The following is a 23,613-nucleotide window of genomic DNA, read 5'->3' as shown; positions in this document are numbered from 1 at the left end:
AAAATTTCTGTTACAAATAAGCAATAAAAATACACTTATTCTTATAAAATAAAAGACCATCTTTTTCTAATTTCAGCCTTCGTAAATTTTCATAAATTAACAAGCCTTACCCGGCATACTTTGTTCTGCCTTTTTTCGTTTGTTGACATTTTTAACTTTTTTGCTTATTCAGCCTCCTGTGATCAACATTTGATTTTACGTAACTTTTCCCATACAATCTGCAGATTTTCCGGAATCGGTTCCAGAGTGGCCAAAGTTGTAACTTTTTGGCGTAAGAACCATCCTTGGACTTATACGAACCCAACGCAACGAAGAGCAACTCGATCCGTCGTTCCGTGTTGAATTGATTCGCGTTCGAACAAAACCGTCGAAATTTTATATATATATAGAAAATGAATAAAATCACAAATTACAAAGAAAAATAAGCGAAAATAAAAAAAAATACACAAAATTTGTCTGAAAGCAAGCGTAATTTTAAATCAGACACTGAATAATTTTACCTGTGGAATGGTGGATTTTTTGTCTTTTTTCAGTGTAATTTAGTATTTATCTAATCTAATCTAATCAGACCCTAGCGCAGCCAATCTTTCGAAGCGATCCTGGAGAGTGCCTTAGGTTAGATTACGCCTAGCACTCTTTTTGTCATTTATTAACATTTGTAGTGCGCCATTGCATCGGAATGCATTGAAACATCACAAGCGTTAAAGCGGCCAGGCCTACTGCGTAAAGTCGTATCGCAGAGACATGATTCGTTTGAAGTGGGTTGAATTTGAACACGGAGTGTTCTAAGGAGTGTGCTGAGAAGTAGAAGCCTAATACACTTTGAAAAATCATGGTAAGTTATGTATGGGAATTAGTACATCTTTCATGTCAAAAAAAAGTGTAAATGTGTAATTATTGCTAAAAATGTTAACATTGTCTCATTTTTTAGTATAAAAAAAGCAAAGTAATCCACACACCACCAGGTCTTTTGTGGGATCTGTTGCAAGTTTCTGCTCATTTAGTATACATTTACTGAATAACCTATATTAATAACAGTCTGGACCCGGAGCCTAATTTGTCTGTTACATTCTTATTGGAATTCCATATAAACTGTAACGGGAACTGCAGGCACCTGGTCCTGGTTATTAAGATAACATAAAAAAGAAAAAAATACACCATCGAATTTGTCTTTTTTCCAAATTTACACCGTTTTTACTGTGCAGCCAGCCAAAATCGGCTTGGGCGAAAAACTCGATCAAAGTTCAGTCACTTTCTTCGCCTCTGCGTCTCTCGCGATGGTCATGGCAGTCGTGCAAGTTACCACACGTGGAGAGGGAAAACTCTTCCACGCTGCATTTCCCCCTCGCAAGATTCACTTTCAGTTTTGCTAAGTTGAGTGCGGCAGCCTTGCTTTAATTTAGACGATTATGTTATGCCCTTCTTCTTAGTATGACGCGGTTGTTGTTTTCCAAGTGCCGCAATTAAAACTTGTTTTCAAGTAACGACGACAGTCTGTGCGAGGAGAAGAAAGGAGATCATTGACTTTGACTCTGGTGTTGTTGTAGGAAATGTCAAGTTGCAACTTAATGGTTAGGTTAGGTAAAAGCTGTGGTAACACTTGGGTTGCAATAGCGCTTTTCTTACCTTAAGATTAAGTTTTTGACAAAAAATGATTTTAATTTTTTTTTTAATTTAACCCTTAAGCAGTCAAAAATTAATTTTAAAAAATCAAAAGGACGAAAGTACTTGACTTTAACATAACAATAGCCGTCAATAATAACGGTTTGCTCACCTTCGCTGAATCAACACCGTGCAAACGCATGGAGCGTAACTGCTTCCTCAAATATAGTCAACGCGGGGTTTACTTTAATTCAAAACAATGGCGTTATCGAACGATTGCGGCGAACAACACACATCGCGCCATAATGACAGCCAAGCATGGCTGAAGTTTGGCTAGTAACTGTTATTACAGCTTACCTTTAAAAAAAACTAGGTACGAAAGACGTACGTAGACTTTCTTTCTTTTTGTGACATAATGGACTGTTGAAACTTGGTGTACTCAATTTAATCAAGCTATGTTGCAAGAAACTTTAATTTTACTAAATAATCTTACCTAATCAAATAATAAGGGCAACACCCTATGAACAAAAAAATCATATAATTCGATAAGCAATAGTTTTCTTGCAAACAAGATCACACAGTTCAATGAACCTTCGACTGCTGGCAAGGTACGCAGCATAAGTGACGTGACAGACGATTTGGCCTCAGATGATGAAGAGCGGTAAACACTAGAAACCAGTTTCCCGTTTGACGACACACTTTTCCGGCAAAAAAGCACAGAGTAGTGAAGAAACGGTCGTAAAAGAGGAAAAGTGCAATGCTTCTTGAAAGTGAAATTTTATTCGAAGCACAAATACACTCAAACGTTTACGGCGGGATGGATGGTTGGAGTGGGGAAGTATGTATGATGAGTCATGTTTTATGATTACTTTTAATTAGATTTATGATCAAAACATTACGTTACATCTTGGTAGTTTTTGACAAACAAATAGAAGTTAGCCTACGAGTATGCATGCCCAAATTATAATTAGCAAGCAACAACAAAAATACAAGATATTGTTTTTAGAAACATGCAAATGATGACTTGCTTTCAATTTAAAAAAAGGTAGTACATAAAATGGATGATGAAACGAAAAATTTATTTAATAAGTTTTACTGAGTCCTGATTTCTTGGAGAATACCTTAAAACACTAGCAAAATTTTATCGCCATTTTATTGGTTTAATGATTAAAACGTAAAATTTTAATTAAAAATTATTACTGTATCAACTTTCTACAAATTGGGTCTCACGAAATTAGACGAAATTTGTGTCCAAACCCACCATGTCACATATCACTCATTGTTGGAAAAGAGTGAGGAAGGCACCAACCACATAGGTGAATTAAGTTAGTTTTTGTTAGAAATTCTAGAGAACAGTAAGAATGTGAATGTTGTTAAAACAAACTGTGTTTATAAGTTGCCATATCTTAAGTTCTGGAATACAAAAAACATATATCCCCTCAAGGGCTTATAAGTGGTAATAGCTTGAGACAGGGTTACCTAACTAACAATGTATAACATGATGATGTTTGGTTCAGTTTACTGCCATTTATTCAACTTCCGAAAATATGCGAAAACGCATTTTTAAACTTAACTTTTGAACTACTTATCGAAACTTCAAAAAATTCAATAGCACCGTATGGGACCTTAAACCATGTCGAATGCGACTGGTTTGGTCAAAATCGGTGCAGCCAGTGCTGAGAAAACTGAGTGACATTATTGGTCACATACACACACATACACACAGACATTTGTTCAGTTTTCGATTCTGAGTCGATATGTATACATGAAGGTGGGTCTTCGAGCTTTAAATAAAAAGTTTAATTTTAGAGCAGGATTATAGCCTTACCTCAGTGAGGAAAGCAAAAATATCTGTTTTATTTTTTGTATATTTTTATTTGGATAAAACTCGTTACCTTAGGTTAATAAAAGCCATTCTATAACTTGGTTTCTTCATACAAATTTAGGGCCATAGAAAATTTATATCTTGAGAAGGGATTTTCTGATCATTGTGGTGTCTTGGGCAAAGTTGTAGGTTATGATTATTAGGACTTTTCGAAATAAAAAGATACAGAAGTTTAGTTTTTCGCTAAATTATGTATTTTTGACAAAAATATGATTTATGGAAAGTCTCGAAAATTCAACAGAAAAATGCTCCCAAGAATCATATGAGCAACTCTCTACGAAATCGGCCGATTTCGACCATTTTTATTTTTTGTATTTTTTGATTTGACTCAAACTTTGTGGGGGCCTTCCCTATGACCAAATATGCTATTTTGTGTCATTGGTTCACCCATACAAGTCTCCATACAATTTTGGCAGCTGTCCATACAAAAATGGTATGTAAATATTCAAACGGCTGTAACTTTTGAGTGAATTTTCTGATCAATTTGGTGTCTTCGGCAAAGTTGTAGGTATTGTTGAGGACTATTGAGAAAAAAATAGGTACACGGAAAAAATATTTGAGGATTTTTTTATCAACTTTTTTTCACTAAAACTCAATTTCCCAAAATACGTATTTTTTGATTTTCGAGATTTTTTGATATGTTTTAGGGGACAAACATCCGCAACTTTTGAGCCGTAGAGAAACATGGTCAAAAAATCTGCCGCCGAGTTATGAATTTTTGAAAAAATAGTGATTTTTGGAAAAAATCGAAGTTTCATGCAAAAACAAGTTTGACATTATTTTTTAATGCAAAATTGAATTTACAATCGAAAAGTACTTTACATATTTTTTGATAAATGGCTCCGTTTTAGAGCGTCCAATTTCCCGTCCCGGGAAAAAATTTCCCGGGAATTCCCGGGATTTCCCAGAAAAAAATATTTCCCGTTTCCCGGGAAATTTCTAAATTTCCCGGGAATTCCCGAAATTCTTGCGGAAGTATACATTTTCTAAACCTCTAAACCCCCATTTTTTGAAAATGCTTTGAAAAAAATATTAAACGAAAAATCTCAACACGATTTTGTTCAATTAAATTTATTGTTTAGTTTATGTATCAGGTTATAAGAAATTTTGACATCAACATTTATTTCTGATGTTATTAATTTCTGAAAAAAACCGGAAATAGATCTTGTCTAATGCAAATGATTTACTACAATGTAGGTATGCTATTTATAGAATCATTGGTGTTATTTCGTTAAAAAAAAATATTAACCCTTTAGTGCCATAGTAAAATAGAGAGCTTTTTTGTTTACCATAATCAAATGAGATGAAAATCGAATTGGTATCGTTAAATATTTCAAATATTTTTATGCAAGATTACATGGTTTTAACGATATTACAAAAAAAAAATACAAACAAAACCATAAAAATCATTGAAATACTACTTTGTATGGTTTAAGAGGCACTCAAAAATTAAAAATATCTATTCAAAACCTGCTCCAATTATTTGAAAATATTCAGTTGTTTGAAGTAAAACAAACATGAGAAGTTAGATTTTAAGGAAATACTGAAAAGCATTACCATTTTGTTTAAGAACTGAAACCAGTATGACTTGTTTTAGAAAAGTTATTTGTCATGAAAAACATAATTTCTGAATGTTTTTTTTTTTTCATTATAAATTTATGTGTCAAATCACACTATCTCAAACTGGTCACAGAGGCAAGTTCAAAAGAAATTTTATGATTGTGGATTATCGATTCATTTTACTCACTGTCAAAACACTTTGATAAAAATATACTTCCCATAAAGAAATACATGCGAAATTTGTTTTATTTGAAAAAAAATCTAGCTGTTAATTGATCTTCACATTTATTTTAACCTCTAAAGTCGCCTATACAATTTTGATGCATAATATTAATCAGAACCAAGTTCAGAACAATTTTCAATATATTTAAAATTTCCCGGGAATTCCCGGGATTTCCCGGGAAATTGGTTGAAAATTTCCCGTTTCCCGGGAAATTTGTAACCACGGGAAATTGGACGCTCTACTCCGTTTTCTAGATATAGCCACCGAAAGTTTGATTTTAGCGAAATATTTGCAGTTTTTCAATTTTTAAAAATAATTGCTGAGATATCGTCATTAGAAAATGGTGGGCTGTTTGGGTGAGACTTAGAAAACTTCAATTTTCGTGTTTCTTTTTCTTTAAGCCGCTGTATCTCAGCAACCAGAGGTCCAATCTTCAATGTCTCTTAGACAATTTTATAGCAAATTTTCTGAACTTTTCAAAAAAAATATTTTTAGAAATGGTCACTCATGGTCACTATTTTTAAAAATTGAAAAACTGCAAATATTTCGCTAAAATCAAACTTTCGGTGGCTATATCTAGAAAACGGAGCCCATTATCAAAAAATATGTAAAGTACTTTTCGATTGCAAATTCAATTTTGCATTAAAAAATAATGTCAAACTTGTTTTTGCATGAAACTTCGATTTTTTCCAAAAATCACTATTTTTCAAAAATTCATAACTCGGCGGCAGATTTTTTGACCATGTTTCTCTATGGCTCAAAAGTTGCGGATTTTTGTCCCCTAAAACATATCAAAAAATCTCGAAAATCAAAAAATACGTATTTTGGGAAATTGAGTTTTAGTGAAAAAAAGTTGATAAAAAAATCCTCAAATTTTTTTTCCGTGTACCTATTTTTTTCTCAAAAGTCCTCAACAATACCTACAACTTTGCCGAAGACACCAAATTGATCAAAAAATTCACTCAAAAGTTACTGCTGTTTGAATATTTACATACCATTTTTGTATGGACAGCTGCCAAAATTGTATGGAGACTTGTATGGGTGAACCAATGACACAAAATACTCGAACTCGTCTGGGTAATTCTCCCTTTAACTGAAAAATCCGTTCACATTTGCGTCGTTTATCTTCCACCGGACCGTGTCAACGATTCTGAGCTTGTCGAGCGTTATACCCAGTCCCTCTTGTGGGTCGTATCTAAATTGAAAGCTAATGACAGTATCTGCGTCCTGGGCGACTTTAATCTCAGCTGCCTCAAATGGATTTCCGACAAAGATGGTTCCCTTTTCGTCGACGTTAGCAGGTCTACCGTTAGCACAGTGACAGCGCGCTTTTTGGACGACCACCATCTGGCAAATCTTGCTCAAATTAGTGAAATCACAAACGAAAACAACGCTTTGCTTGATCTTTGTTTTGTCAGCAACGATGTTACGGAATATTACCGAGTTTCCCGCGCGCCTGCACCTCTGGTAAAAGATGTTCGGCATCATCCTCCGTTGCACCTGAGTATTTTCGATAGCGCTCCCTGTAAGTTCGCCGATAGTAAGACTGCTGTATACTACAACTTCAAAAAAGCTGACTACATTGGAATGAACACCTTCCTGAACAACATGAATTGGGAGGAACTGCTTGCATCACGGAATGTCCATTCTGCTGCGGAGGTTTTTTCTCACGTTCTATTGTACGCTATTGATCAGTTCGTCCCCAAGAAGTGTCGGAAACCACCTGTCACTCCGGAATGGTCCACTCCTGCTCTCAAACGACTAAAATCCTCCAAACGTTCTGCGTTGAAATGCTTCTCGAAGTGCCATTCTAGCTTCTACCGTCTCCAGGTCAACAACATAAACAATCGGTACAAGCACCTTAACAAGAAATTGTTTCTCGCGCATCAGATTAGAGTTCAAAACACCTGAAGAAAAATCCTAAAGGGTTTTGGAACTACGTGAAAAACAGCGGTGTGAGTCCGGCCTTCCTAATTCCATGGTTCGTGACGGCGTCGATGCAACAAACACGAGAGAAATTTGTGATGCGTTCCGTGCCCAATTCTCTAGCGTGTTCACCCATAAAAATCTTTCTGAACAAGAAATATCCAACGCTGCGGCTCGAGTTCCAGAATCGCTACCCATCCCTTCGAACGTTGTCATCTCGCACGAAGACTTTAGAACTGCAAGTGCCAAGCTAAAATGCTCCCACTCCGCCGGACCTGATGGTATCCCCTCGGTTGTCTTGAAAAGTTGTTCTAACAGCATTTGCCTTCCTCTAACAAAAATCTATAACATGTCTCTTAGCTCCGGGGTGTTTCCTGACCGATGGAAGGAGTCATTTGTTTTCCCGATATTCAAAAAAGGCTGTAAACGAGACATTTGCAACTACCGCGGAATTGCAGCCCTCTGTGCAATGTCTAAACTTTTCGAGGTTATCGTGCTTAACTTTTTTCTGCATAACTTTTCTTCGGGCATTGCTTACGACCAGCACGGATTTCTCCCAAACGGTCAACTAACACAAACCTTGTGACTTATGTTTCCACAATACAACGAGCAATCCAAAGTGGGTACCAGGTCGATGCGGTCTACACCGACCTCTCTGCAGCTTTCGACAAGATCGATCATCGAATCGCAATCGCAAAACTTCGACGTATTGGCTTACACGGGACTTTCATTGACTGGGTTTACTCCTACCTAACCGGAAGATCGATGCAGGTAAAAATCGCGGATTGCCTTTCATCGCCATTCCTTGTGACATCCGGGGTACCTCAGGGCAGCCACTTAGGTCCATTTATATTCCTGCTCTATATCAACGATGTCAACTATCAACTTCGGTGCTCGAAACTTTCTTATGCTGACGATTTCAAACTGTTCACTATCATCAAGAAACCCTCAGACTGTCGCTTCCTTCAACAGCAAATCAAAGTTTTCTCCGATTGGTGCCAGCTGAACCAAATGGTGTTAAACCCCACTAAATGTTCAGTTATAACGTTTTCACGGAAGAGGTCGCCGGTCTGCTTCGACTACACACTATTTGAAAACTCTTTAAAACGTGATCGTTGTGTCAAAGATTTGGGTGTCATGCTTGACGCAGAACTTTCATTTAAGGATCATGTGGCTTACATGACTTCTAAGGCATCCAAACTGCTCGGTATGATCTTCAGAATGACTAAGTACTTTCGAGATATTCAATGTTTAAAAACTTTATATTGTTCACTAGTCAGATCCACCTTGGAATACGGTTCTATCGTCTGGGCGCCATTTTATGCTAACGAGATAAATCGAATTGAAGCTGTTCAACGCAAATTCACTCGATTCGCATTGCGCTACTCTCCCAATCAATCTTTGGATTATGCCAGTCGATGTGATTTCCTTCATCTTGATTTTTGTCTGTCAGAGAGATTTAGCGAAAACCGTGTTTGTTTCTGATCTGTTGAGATCCAACATTGATTGTCCTTACTTGGTCGGACAACTCAACATCAACATTCGCCGGCGAACACTTCGCTCATTTGCCTTTCTGACCCTACCCTTTGCTCGCACCAATTATGCCTTCAATGAACCATTCTCCAGCATGTGCAGAGTCTTCAATCGGTGCTACTCGTCTTTCGATTTTAATTTGTCTCGTCCTGTTCAAAACTTCAATTCTTGACGTTTCTCCGAGAAGAAAATCCCCGACCCCTTAACCCTCTAGTTTAGGTTTACACTTGTAGCTTATTTATTTATTTATTTATTTATTTATTTATATTGTATGTAATTTTCGTTAGCTTAATAGGTTAGTTTAAGTAATTATGTAAAAGCCTTTTTGTCATTTGGACTGTAAATCTGTTGACAATAAAAAAAAGAGGTTTTGTGCCTATTTGAGAAGGACCCATCGGTTGGCGATCCACTCAAACGGGCTTTTCCCTCCAAACAAAACAAAACAAAACAAAATAGCATATTTGGGTATAGGGAAGGCCCCCACAAAGTTTGAGCCAAATAAAAAAATACAAATAAAATCCATTTCCGGTTTTGGTAGAGAATTGCTCATATGTAAATGAATAAAAGATTTTTAAATCAAAAACGTTATTTTTTTTATTTATCATCAAATCACAGTTTTCGAGTTAAAATAATTTTAAGATTAAAACATTCAGGAAATCTGCTTTTTTTTATAAGGAATAGTTCTTGTCAATTTCTGAAATAAATATATTTGAATATCTGAGAAAATTCTCTACAATTTTGTTTTTGAACATTGTTGATCCTTGCATAGAATTAAAAGAACGTTTTATTTTTTCTAAGCTTTATTGGAAAATATTGATCCGATTTTAAATGTTAAGATTATAAAATCACGACTAACTTTCAACAGAACAAAATAAATTGAAACGTAAGTCGTGAATTAGCCTTAATTAAAACAATTCACCGATCGGGCTCAATTTTTTCTGGGGGTTCGTTGCCAAAAATAATTAGACCCAATTGATCACAAAATGGTAATTTTCGTATTTTTTTGCAAAAAAAAACACTATTATTAAAAAAAAAACCATAACTCCAAGCAACTTTTACCGATTTTAGCAGTCTTGGACGAAAATGAAAGGTGAGGTGGCCTTTCAAGTAAAAATAGTTTGAAGTCTTAAAAATTAAGCCTTGCAGCATTTGAAAAAGTCATATGAAAACTTGAAATGACTTTTCAACCGTGCCTGGACTAAAGATCCTCAGTCAGAAATAGTAGTATATGCAACTAGATGCAAAAAGAAGATTTTTTCAGCACGAGTAGTACATTTATCCAACCGGCTTTACCGAGTTAGATAAATACGACGAGTGCTGAAAAAATCAAGTTTTGCAACGAGTTCTATTTCTTTTTAATTCTGAAAAATAAACGCTGAATGAGTTTTTCAAAAAGAATTCAAAATGTCGTCAGCTGTGTGCTATCTTGTGACATAGACCATTTTGGTCGAAAATGAGTTAATGATGACGTTTTACTATACTTAACAAACACTACAAGATGCTTTAACCCGAGTTTGGAAACTCGCTTCCGTTTCCCGGATATCCCAATACACACTTGTGACATAGACCAATTTATCATCAAAATGATTGTGCACACTTGAGACACGTCATACATGTTGTTGGAAAATGTGGAAACATTTTCTTGTTTTTCACAAATTTATGTACACACATACTTTCTAAAGACAATGCAACCTTTTGTTTATAAAAATATCAAATTAAGTCGATTAAACCATTGATTTGAGCTTATTTAAGTTTGTATGGGAATTCTGTGCACACTTGTGACACTTAGTACAATTCTGGAGTTATTTTTGAAAAGGACCAATAAACCACATTTCCAGTTTTTGCTTTTTGGGGGTTTTTCAATACCCCTGACTCAAGGCGGTTTCAAAAACACCCAAAAAGCAAAAACTGGAAATTTGGTTTATTGGTCCTTTTCAAAAAAAAAACTCCAGAATTTTACTTCCGAAGCACACTTGTGACACGTGCTTTTCAGATTTTTGGTTACATAATTTACTGTATCTTTTAACTGGTGTAACCAAATTAGTTGAAACTTGGAGCGTTTGTTATGCGATAGTATACGAACCGATTGCTTCAAAAAGTTTGGCTCTACCATTCATAGTTTTGAAATAATTTATTATCAAACTTTAAAAATCGATTTTCTCGAATAGTACAAAATGGTCGTTGTCACAAGATAGCACACAGCTGACGATGTGTTGACGTCCAAGCATCTAGCCATTTTTCACATTTTTCCGACTCAGTAGTCTCTGAGCACTGAAATATTCTGTTCTGTCATATTTTTTTCAAACAACCGTCGGATGAAGTTGATTTTTGTAAAGATGAGTGATTCACCCACAGATTACGACATTTATGAAGATTGAAGCGGCGGGTGAAGCAGCAATAGATGGCCTGCTTCCGGAAGCAGTACATTGGGCACTTTTTCCGACGTACTCTTGCTTCGCTACTTGCAGATTTCACTATACAAACAACTTTTTTTATGTTTTTAGAAATTATTGCTTGCTTGTTTCCTCTAAAACTGATTTCCACTTGTTGTCCGATAAAAATGATTTTTAGGAGCAAATATGCCAACATCAGGTTCCGATGGAAATACATTCTATTCCTCTAGTTGATACATTTCTAAACAGTGCAGTTCAACTTTTCAGCACTACAAACAGTGCTGAAAAATACTACTTTTCAGCATTGTTTTTTTTTTTGTGAGGAAAAGTAGGCCGTTTCGTCTCTCCCGAAGAACAGGCAAAGTTGACAGTTTCATAGCGGAATTTGCAAAAACGGATTCCTGTGACAATTTTACATAATATATAAAAAAAATTGGAGATCGTACGTTCCCGAGATATAATATCAAAAATAAAAACTGAGTTTTTTGAGGCACCACGCGCAAAAAAAGAAAATAAAATAAACAAAATCATTTGAAAACAATAAAATAAAATAATACATGTTTTCAAATATGTTTTTCAAAGCATATGTCAGGGGCAAAAATAATATTTTTTGAAAAAAACTTCTAAATTTTTATGAAAACAGAAGTTGAATTAACTGAAAACCGTTTTAAATGCATTTTTATGCGTTTATAATCATATTTATCATGTTTAAATTCCTTTAAAAATATATTGCATTTTTATGAAATACCAATGTAACACGAAAGGTTTTTTTCTGAAAAAAAAAATCCGTCAATACATAGATATTTTGAACACTAACAATTTGAAAATGACTGGACTACTGTAATATGCATTTTAAATCATTTTTTTAATCCAAATGTTAAAACCATGATTTGTAATCTCAAGTTTTATGTCTGTATATTTTTTTTGCCCCCTACCCAAGGGCGGGTGAGGGGTGGCCCTCGCCCACCCTTCCTCGTTTTTGTTTAGGGTCGATGGACATAAACTAAAAAATATTTGCAACGGCCTTATGTAATAATCTTTACTACAAGATTTTGAACTTTAAAATATAATAAGTCAATATTGTTTCTTTCTACAGTTTTCTATCTAACCATTCTACCATCTTCCAACGTAACGTCCCACTGCACTACTTTTTCGCCGGACCAGCAACCAAAAAAAAACCCGCTCATCACCCCAAAATTTCACAGTGACTTGCAAGCGCCAAGCGACGAACCTCCACCAGCCAAAAAAGCCAATCACTTCGTGCTTTTCGCTCACACACAGTGAAAGCTCGCGCTTTGTTTGATTGTGTGTTTGCTTCTTCTCTGCTGTGTTCCGCTGTTTTTGTTCTTCTTTATCACCATTACCAAAAGAGAAAGACCACGTGCCACGCACTGCAGCTGTCCAGCCACTGTTCAAAATATAACAAAAATAAAGGAGTAATTAACTTTAAGTATTTTTAAATTCATCATTTAACAATAAATTAGAACGGTTCGATTCCTGTAGCGTTTTCAAATTTTCAACTTTTTTTTTATAACTGTGTCACAAACTCTCACACTATCACCATCGTGTGCTTGTGTTTGTAAAAAAACCCGCGCCATGGGGTGGGGGAAGATTACGTCGATCGTCGGTCCACCGTGGTTGGCTTTCAATTTTTGTGGCGGAGCTTTCGCGGACCAGTCAGTTTGGATTTATCCATCTCGGAATTCGGAAGTGTGTTTGAAGCTCGTGTGGGGCCGTGCCGTGCGCCGTGTTCAGTAGAAATTTTCGCGTTCGTGATTTTTGGGTGAAAAATTTTCCTTTTCGAATCCGGATCTTGGCGAGCGAGAGACCCTGAACTTCCTCACCCTTTCCCCTCCCGGCCACGCGAAGACCATCCCCACACACACACACACACACACCCATCAGGAATCACCGTTGAAGCCGAAAAAAGTGAGTTACAACAGACACGGCGTTGGTCAATGAAGCCCACGAAAATGAAAGAGAAAGTGCAATTGAGGCGAGACTGAATGTAATGGAGAGAAGAAATTTGGTTATTTGGGAAGCTTTTTCTGTGTGTGTGCTTGTTTGAGTGGGTTAACCTTGATGCAGCTGATTGGGAAATTGCTTTCGGAGTTTGTCGATCAATTTTCACATCTTTGCACGTCTGGTCAAATTGGAGCGAAGGAGATGATTGGGGGCTACGAGATCGATAGATATTTGAGTAACGCGGTGTTATGGACTGTAGAAAAGAGATGAGTTTTGTTTGCAACCGTCGTTGGTTTGGAATATAGGGGAAACTGACATATTTTTTTGATAATGTAGGTTTTGAAGCAAGGGAACTCTTTTTTTTTTTTTAAAAATATACCTTATTTTTTCGATAACACTTAAATTTTCATAATGTTTTAAAGGGATTTCAAACGAAGCCAACTTTATATGAATTTGAACATAATTGATGTTCGAAATTTTAATATATACCATATTGTACCGTATTTTACATTTAAAAACGTTAATTATTCCACCTTTTGGTGGTTGGTGCCTTCCTCACATTCATGAAGTGAATACACTACTAGGCTTCAGAAAAGTGTATGTTGTTCAAAATAACTGAGATCCGGCCTCAAAAAAAGTGAATTAAAAACACTAAAGTACTTAGAACTTTCGATAGGGATATCCGATCTTCAACGTTTTGGGCTCGTTGGAAAGGCCTTTCAAATATATTTCTAAATGTATAGCATGAAGGGTTTTCTTACAAAAACCACCCTTTTTACAATCTTTCGAAGTTTATCTAAAATCGTTTTTTTTTAGCAAAACTTTTGAAATACTTTTCTAAACTTCATAATATTAACTAGGGTCTTGTGGGACCCAAAGACGGATCGAATGTGACCAAAACGGTCCAAATCGGTTCAGCCAGCCCGGAGATAATCGTGGGCATACTTTTCGGTGCACGGACTTACAGACATACACATGCACAGACATTTGTTCAGAATTTGATTCCGAGTCGATAGGTGCAGGTGGGTCTACGAGTTCTAATTAGGAAGTTCATTTATCGAGTGATTTTATAGCCTTTCATCATTGAGCTGAGGAAGGCAAAACGAATTATGGAACAATTTAGTATTTTGTATTCAAAACATGAACTTTTTGACAACCTACTCGAAATTTGGCAACATTGCACAGTGGTCCAGATATCAAAATTAAGTGAAAAATGGATTTTCCGAAAAATGGTTAAGTTTTGGAGCTTTGGTGTCTTCAGAAGAGTTGTTGCAAATGGAAAGGGGCAACTTTTGGGTTGATTAAAAATTAGGGTGGTTCACGATTAGGGTGATTTTGAAAATCTAACTTTACAGGAATATTTTTAGGATTTTTTTGTCTTCTAGAAAGTTGTTGGGCTTGCCAATTCAAGCAACTTTGTTGAAGACACCAAAATTTTATCTCGTAATCTACGCCTTCTATGACCAAATTTATAGAAATCATCTGAGCAAACCTTCAAAAATCCGTTTTTTGAACGTGGCAATTCAGGGTTAAGTTCTAGAGAAAAGTGATGTTCAGAGCACTTTTAGAGCTCTAAAAAACGAACATTTTTATTTTTTGCCATGGCTATGTAAAATTATCATTTAAACCCTAAATATGACCAAAAATCGATTTTTCGACACTTAAGCTCAATTCTGAGGGCAGATTCGGATTTAGTGGGCAAAATCACATGGAAAAACATATATTTGAACAATTTTCGAATTTCGTGGACCCATATGATTTTCCCTTGAAAATTAGACTTTTCAAATGAAGATATCTCGAGTTTATAGAAAAAAAAACCTCTGAGATTTTTTCAGCGTTCGTAGTGCTAGATCTCCTCTTTCAAATGCAACCTGGTGCTTAAAATTTGGCTTGCGCCTTTTCGAGATATTTAAGTTTTAAATTTGCATCTTTTTACCCTAAAATGGCTGTAACTTTTGACCCTTAAGTTCAAATTGACATGTCAACAACTAAAAATGTTCTTTTTTTAGAGCTCTAAAAGTGCTCTCAACATCACTTTTCTCTAGAACTTAACCCTGAATTGCCACGTTCAAAAAACGGATTTTTGAAGGTTTGCTCAGATGATTTCTATAAATTTGGTCATAGAAGGCGTAGATTACGAGATAAAATTTTGGTGTCTTCAACAAAGTTGCTTGAATTGGCAAGCCCAACAACTTTCTAGAAGACAAAAAAAATCCTAAAAATATTCCTGTAAAGTTAGATTTTCAAAATCACCCTGATCGTGAACCACCCTAATTTTTAATCAAACCAAAAGTTGTCCCTTTCCATTTGCAACAACTCTCCTGAAGACACCAAAGCTCCAAAACTTAACCATTTTTCGGAAAATCTATTTTCCACTTAATTTTACGATCTGGACCACTGTGCATTGTTTTGACTAAAAATATGGACATTTAACTTACAATTTCATTCTAAGGGTGTTTTTGCAAAACAATGTTGTATGGAACTTGTTGCAATACTTGATTTTTTTCAGCACTCGTTATATTTATCCAACTTGGTAAATCTCGTTGGACAAATATACGACGCGTGCTGAAAAGTTCTTATTTTTGCAACTTGTTGCATAAACTACTATTTTGCAATTCCGTCGTGAAACTACTTACTTTTCCTGTCATTCTTGAACGACGAAATAGCCTACTTTTCTGTACCAAAAATAACAGAATCGAATAGCAACACTTTTCAAAATAAATGCTGAAAAGTTCTACTTTTCAGCACTCAAATGGGTGCAGAAAAGTTGAACTTTTCAGCACTTGTTTCGAAAAGTAACAATTTTCAAATAAAAATGAATTAAACGATTTATTGACAAAATACATGAGCATTTGACATAAAATTTCACTCAGTGTGTGTTTTTTGGAATTGCAAAAAATGTTGTATGGAACTCGTTGCAAAACTGGTTTTTTTTTTCAGCACTCTTCGTATTTATCCAACTCGGTGTACCTCGTTGGATAAATGTACGACTCGTGCTGAAAAAATCCTCTTTTTGCAACATGTTGCATAAACTACTATTTCAGTACTCGTTGTATTTATCCAACTCGGTAAACCTCGTACGACTATGACTCAAGTTTTTACCATCTGGATGGAACATCACTTTACCGTAAACTGGGGTCAATCGGGACACATGGGGCGAATTGGGACAGCAGTTTTAACCATGTTGGAGCACAATATTTGGATTTTTCTGGTTGGTTTCGGTTAAAACAGACTCAGACCAACAAAATGTGTACATCCATTTCCAAATTTAAAAGCTTCAAGTGCTCTAAAAACTGCTGTCCCTATTCAGACTGTAGTCCCGATTCGCCCCAGATTACGGTACCTCTCAATAGGGACTGTGTTATAGACAATATTCCTAAGAATCAGGATTTATTCTGTTTTCAGTTTGAGTATTAAGACGCATACTCAAACAGAAAAAAAACTCGTGCTGAAAAATTCTAAGTTTTGCAACTTGTTGCATAAACTATTATGTCACATTTGGATACGGTTCGAACATTTTCCAAATAAACTTTCCATCTTTCAAATGAAAAAAGTTTCTTATTGAATACTGAACTTTTTTCTCAGAAATAGCCAATCCAGGCAAGATTAAATTCATAAGAATCGTGTCGTATAATTCCTTAGTACTGAGTTTAAACAAGGAGTTAAATTTTTGTGTCACATCATTAATTGTCATTTTTTAGATTCCTTCGAGGTCATGTCTTTTGATCTTCAGGCTTTTGGTATCAGGCCTTTTGAGGTTTTTGCAATAAAATAAATAAATACAATACTGATCAAACCTTCTCAAAATGTTGGTCCAAACAAGTTTTGCCTTTCCTCACTGACGCAAAGCTTACATATTTTGTTTGAAATCGCCATATTTACATGACAACCCAGAATATTCATAGAAATCATCTTAAATCAAAGAGGTTACTGAAACATTTTTAACCAACACATTACGGGTCATAAAGCACGTGGTCACATTTTTCGAAATTTCAGTTTCGTTCGTTCAGTTTTAATCTGTTTTGTATGAATTGTCTGAAAACAATAGTTCGATTTCTAGAATAAGACCGTTGCATATATTTTTCAAAGTTAATGTCGTCCTCTTCAATAATGACTCGAAAAATCAAAGGGGTTAATATTTTCACAAAATAAATAAGAAATTTCGATGGAAATAGCCGCACCGATTGCTGACAACAATTTGGCTCATTACAAATTTAGAATTTTAGGGCCAAATTATTTCCTATATTTAATTTGCTATTTTTTACAGAAGCATGTAATGTAGCATTTTGTGATACTTTTTGTTTCAAGATTTTGAAAATTTGGTAATCTAGAAACAAACTTTAAAAAACATTAGCATGTTAAAATTCTGGTTAGGTTGGTGAAATGTTACATTTTTGCACAAAATTTCAAAAAGATATTAGAAAGATATTTTTAATGATACCATTTAAATATCACTTGAAACTACTTATAAATTAACATATTTTAACTGCTCTTCATTGAAAATTATTTGAAAAATCAAAATAAAATCATTGCTGCACAGCAAATGCTGATGTTTGATTTCAGTTAATATTTACTGAAAACTGCACTACTGAAATTTTCAGTTAGTTTTTCGCTGAACTTCAGTTAAAACTTGTATTTCAGCAATTTTTTTATTTTCTGAAAATTTTAGTAGTGCATATTTCAGAAAATTTAACTGAATTCAATAATGAGAAATTGGTGTGTACTAAAGTCACTCATATTCATCGTAAATTAGTAAACATGCAAGAAAAAGAAATAATGACTGCTGCCACTACAGACATGCAAACAAATCTGACACGGAAGAGGTCGAATAACCCAATAATTGGCCTAACCTATATTTCATTTAGCCTTTTTTTTCGTTTCATTTTGACCGTTCTTCACAACACCAATAACACATTTTTTAGGGTAAAGGAAGCTCCAATTTCCATTGCCGGCCAACTTTATCGAAAGAGTTCACGGTGAACACCTTGAACTTAGGACTTTCTTTAACCCAAAGTCGAACAACAAATCTTTTGAACAGGCTTCTATAGATAGATGCCTTGAAATTTGACCAGCGTCAGCAAAAACGTCCATCAACAACATTGGTTCAACAACCTCCGCCTGTGCACGTGTTGCCAACTTCAGCAGAGTTGCCCGTTCCGAGCAAAAGAGAAAGTTCCCACTGCTGCTGCTGTCAGTCGTGGGCACGTTTCACGTTTCTTCTCGGAGAGTTGATATTTTTCTTGTAATGCGACGGTTTAAGACCTTCGTTTAGGGATGCAAGCGATCCAAAGACCTCGAGTAGGGCCAACTGTTGTAGACAGTCTGTTGAGGAGTTGTTATTTTTGTTCCTTTTTGTCTGTTTGTTGTTTTCATTTTAGGTTTAAACCTGTTTTACTTGAAAGTAAAAGTGAATGTACTTTCATCTGTAACAGATATTAAAAATGTCGCTTAAATAAATGCCAACTCGCAGTCTCCACAAAAAAAGTTCACAAAAGTGATGAATTTACGTAACTTTAAGACTGTCTGACGGACTCATCCCTCTTAGCACTGTGGTTGGGTTAAACTTGTTTTAGTCACCTTTGGGTGTGTGCTGTTTGATTTGCGTCAAAAGCCGCGAAATGATCGTTCTCTCTCGCCAAATGCTGTTTGGACAGTCGCCTTTAGGGAATTTGTATAAGGAATGAATGTGACGTCAAGCGGCAGAAATGCTTGAAGTTCAAGTAGTTAGCTCGTATTGATCCAACAATATTGGTTTGATTCTTGGTTTGATTTGTTTATTAGAATTTCATACAATGTTGCTAATTCTGCGAACCTGAAGTTTTATTCCTCTCAATTCCGCTTTCGCTTAAAAGAAGTCAATATGAATTGTTTAATTATGAAGAGAATCGTTTTGTTCAATTGCAAAAATTGTTATTTTCAATTACATTAAGAACATTAGAGAAAATTTAAGCTATCAACATGTAGTATATAACTAAACTTGACCATAATCAATGTGCGTCTTCGTAGCACAACCCCAACGAATTACTACAGTTACTTCGCCTCAGCGGCCACGGTTCAAATCCTGAGTGAATCATGATGGTGACCGGTGAAACCGTTACGCAAAATATTTCCGACGACACACGGCGCTAACAATTGTCTGCGTTCGTGGCCTCGAAAGATTTCCTCAACCATATCCCGATATGGTAACACAAACAATTAGTGTTGGCCACCCTGCCCCCGAAAAAGGCGCCAAAATTTCGCCACGCACGGATGACAAATGCGATGTCCAAAAGTCGTTTTCCACCCCGGTGACAGTCGTTTAGTGTGCAGATTTACCGTGTTTGATTGCCTAACGATGCGCGACAACGCCATTATGGCGGAATGACAGCGGGTCAGTGTTGCCAGCTGTAGACTAATTAGCAAGTGATCGGTGGCTGGTAATGATGCCATAATTTCCTCAGCTGTTATTATAAGGTTGCGCAAATTATGGTCGTCACTTGAACTAGATTAGTTTTGGATTTGTCGGTCACGCCAAGGCGCCTAGAGTAAAATCTGCACTCTACCTTACCTTACCCGCCGTTGATAGGGTAATCGAGGCGAACTCCTCTCCGTTCAACGCAAGGGTGGCGTTATGTCACAACGTGAGCATGTGTTATAGCGTGTCTGTATGATACGCACAGACAGACAGGTGTTATTGTGCGTAAACAACAAGAACCGGTCGTACAACACGTTTTTGCATGTGGTCGACGGCGATCGGATGATCTGCTTGGTTGTGTTGATTGGTTTCACTTTCTAAGTATTTCATAATCTCAGCACCATTCTGTATTGCTTGTCTGAAAGAGGTGTTAAGTGAGTCCAGCACGCTAACTTACAAATATCAGAACAAGAATCACAATTCACCAGGCACTAAGCGAACTCCAACAACTTTGAGTGTTTGGTGCCTTTAAAAACAGGAGGATGACACATTCAATCTTTGCATGTTCTGGGCTTGGTTCTTTGCAACGGTTGGGCCAGATAAAATTCCCAGCGATCTCGGAACAGGTTCTCTGCCATTCTGAAATGGGTCATTGAAAGATGGATGATTATACCTCCTGATACCTGAATACTTTTAAATATTGATTTTTCATATGTTTCTTTCCAGTGGCAGCCGCTCTGAACCTGTGCAAAGCGCCCGAGTCGTACGACAGCTACAGCTTCGACTTGCCGGATAAGTTCAAACTGCAGGCGCAGGACGAACTGCGCGAGGAGGACGACATCCGCGAGAACGCCCTGAAGCAGTTCCGCGAGTGGATCGCCAAGCATCCGCTCATCAAGAAATGCCGCACGGACGCTCCGTTCCTGCTGCGCTTCCTGCGGACGAAGAAATTCTCCATCCCGGCGGCCACGGAAATGCTGGAGAAGTATCTGTCCATCCGGCAGATCTACCCGAACTGGTTCCACAAGCTGGACGTCAACGATCCCGAGCTGGAAGCGATCATCGACACCGGCTATCTGTTTGCCCTGCCGGAACGTGACGAGAAGGGCCGCAAGATCGTGTTCTCCAACGCCGGCAAGTACGACACGAATCGCTTCACGGCTGCCCAGCTGATCCGTGTCCACTCGATGGTTTGCGAGGCCCTGCTGGACGAGGAAGAGTCCCAGATCGCCGGCTACGTGCACGTCATCGATGACTCCGACCTGTCGATGGGCTTCCTCGGCATCTGGTCCTTCACGGACATCAAGAACCTGGCGCACTGCGTCCAGAACTCGCTGCCAATGCGCCAGAAGGAGAACCACTTTGTCAACCTGCCTTCGTTCGCCAACAAACTGTCCGATTTCATTCTGTCCGTGCTGAGCGACAAGCTCAAGAACCGTGTCTTTGTGCACAAGAGCATGGAAGAGCTCAAGGCCAAGGTCAACCCGAAGTATCTGCCCAAAGAGTACGGTGGCACCGTCCCCATGGACGAATGTATCGCCCAGTTCAAGGCTGTGCTGAAGAGCAAACGTGAACAGCTGGTTGCCCTGGACGAAATGCAGATCGAGATCAGCAAGAACTCCGCCTTTTGGGCCAACACTACCGACGCCGACATCGCCGCCGGAGTGATCGGTAGCTTCCGGAAACTGGAAGTTGACTAAAGTAACATACCCGCAGCACCACCTCCCTCCTGCTCCCTAGTGACTTATCTTACTTACTGTAATTTTAACGCATAACTTAATCTTTTACTTAGGCAATCAAACATAATCGTTTTACTCTCAATCTAGAAAACAGTTGAGCCACGAAAGAGCTGAAAAAAACTCTTTCCCCAAACAGGTGGAATACAGTTACCAAAACTTTATAATCACTCCATTATTATTATAATCATACGATATAAAAAAGTTTGGATACACTGAGGCTGAAATCACACGCAATGGTACTATTAAAATGACAACAAATAAAAAAATCCTAAAGAAAATTCCACTGACGTTGATGGTTTTTGAAACCATCTTACACAAATCAAAATATATATGACATTCTCCTAAGTATATTCAATGAGTCCCTTGGCGCACTTGTAGCTGCACTCGAAGCTGTAACACATCAAAACCTAGTTTAATCCATTCCCAGTTAATATTTTAAATAAAATGTTTCGGAAAACACAATCTTCTTGTTTTAATTCGTGAAAGAAAATTGAAATAATGTCCAAACATAAAGTAGAACCTATGCCTTTCTGTAGTAAGAAAGGCAAATCTGGTTCCATTATCAATAATTTACTAAGCAGCCAAATTAAAAAAAAACATGTTGCTCGGTAAGCATTGTTGCACTAATGATTGTAACCGATGGCAGTTCCTGACCCAATCGTTACTGTGACTCTGCTTGTATCGCGTTAAATAGCATGCAGGAATATACTTGAGTTATTGGGCGGAGCTTCACTACTCCCACTGGCTAGGGCAAACAAAAGCCAAGACACCCTAGCAGTACGCAGCCAGTTCCATACCCACACGATTGCTACCCACAAGAAGGAGTCTTCAAAGGAAACCGACGTTGGTAACTGGTTGGTAGCCGATTGGTAGCAAGGATTGACAGAAGTCTGGTTGGCGGCAATACCGTAGATGACTTGCGAAGTCAAGAACCGGGAATCGGTCTATTTGCCCGAAGGACCCGTAACCAGACAGACCGGCCTAGAAGTCTTTCGGACAGCAGGTAATTGCCGCCGTAAAACAAAGTGTGACCCAGTACTAATGTGTCCTGTGAAAAGGACCCCTCAATGTTTGACCCTTAGTGTCATCCTTGGCCGACGGAGTGCCGTCGGAGCCGGACGTTTCGGACGCTTCCGTGATGTCCCTGTGGAACCCAACAACCTCGATGTGTCCACGTCCTTGGTGCTCGATTACGGGCAATGTTCCGGCCAACCGTCAACACCGGCCGAAGTCCCAATCCGTCACCATATTGGGAGGAGCACAGGACGTTCGGACGGGTCCACCAAAAGCCGCGCACATCAACCGCTACCGAGTTCCAGGATCGGGAACCGTGATCCGTGCAAGCGACCGGAGGGTGTAACCGTCATTCGGAGGAGATTGCTGAAAGGAGGAGAAGCTGGAAGATCGTCGAGCTGCTGGGGCCCCAAGAAACCGGCAGGAACAGGTCAGATCAGTCATGCAATTTAATCGGAACCCGTTCTGCGTTCGTTCTATTTCTTCAAAATGAACTGAACCCACCGCGCAGGAGCCATTGCTTTTCGTTCCAAAAACAGAACGTCACTTTTTCGTGCCGTTCTCTTCAAAGTTTGGAACGCGTTCTGTGAACCGCCTGTAGCCAGAGGCTCTCTATGGCAACTGTTAAACTTAAATAAACATTCAGTAGAATGATTTGTACAAAGCTTAGTTAGCTCGGTGGTTACGTGCAAGAACATTATTCAAAGGAAGTGAGTTCGAATCTCAATTTTTTGAAATATTTTTTTTTGTATGGTTGGTTACAAATAGAGGGTGACGAGCGGGAATTCCCGGGAAAAATTTCCCGGGAAATCGACCATTTTTGGACCTCTCGATTCCCGGGAAATTCGGTCGAGACTCCCGGGAAATTTTAAACTTATAAATATAGAAGCAAAATTATATAAACTAATCAGAAAAATATTTGATAAATTCATAATTATTTAGAACAGGCCTGCCCAACCTTTTTGGCTCAATTTTCACATTTCTGATCGTGAAAATTACAATTTTTTATTTTTTCATGGTTTATTTGATGAAATCGGTTCCCAGATGACCAGTGAACATAACTTTTCCAAAAGTTTGAAATAATATTTTTGCAAGTCGTTTTTATGTAAGTTTTAAGTGAAAAATAGGTCAGGCCCGGATTGATTTTTGACGTAAAATGTAGATAAAAACGACTTGTATAAATATTTTTTCTAACTTTTGGAAAAGTTATGTTCACTGGTCATCTGGGAACCGATTCCATCAAATAAACCATGCAAAAATAAACAATTGTAACTTTGACGATCAAAAATGTGAAAATTGTGCCAAAAAGGTTGGGCAGGCCTGGTTTAGAACATTGAATGTTCAATGTTCGGTGTTCAAGTTCGAATAAACCAATGCTT

The 23,613-nt window shown here is 37.4% G+C and overlaps 1 protein-coding gene across 3 annotated transcripts; it reads left to right on the top strand.

Moving 5' to 3' along the window:
• Window positions 1–12,784: 12,784 nt before the first annotated feature.
• LOC6047308 (clavesin-1) lies at window positions 12,785–21,682 on the top strand. Of its 3 annotated transcripts, none has more exons than XM_038264977.1 (2): window positions 12,785–13,051; window positions 20,208–21,682. In XM_038264977.1, coding segments are annotated over exons 1-2 (975 nt in total). In that variant the 5' UTR covers window positions 12,785–13,050; the 3' UTR covers window positions 21,182–21,682. The 3 variants fall into 3 exon arrangements, with proteins under 3 accessions (XP_038120905.1, XP_038120906.1, XP_038120904.1); XM_038264978.1 differs by lacking the exon at window positions 12,785–13,051 and adding an exon at window positions 19,732–19,915; XM_038264976.1 differs by lacking the exon at window positions 12,785–13,051 and adding an exon at window positions 19,944–20,107.
• Window positions 21,683–23,613: the final 1,931 nt, after the last annotated feature.

Source organism: Culex quinquefasciatus, chromosome 3 (assembly GCF_015732765.1).
Source record: "Culex quinquefasciatus strain JHB chromosome 3, VPISU_Cqui_1.0_pri_paternal, whole genome shotgun sequence".
NCBI lineage: Eukaryota > Metazoa > Arthropoda > Insecta > Diptera > Culicidae > Culex > Culex quinquefasciatus.
Note: the sequence above shows the minus strand (reverse complement) of the source record. Positions and strands in the feature narration are given on the sequence as shown.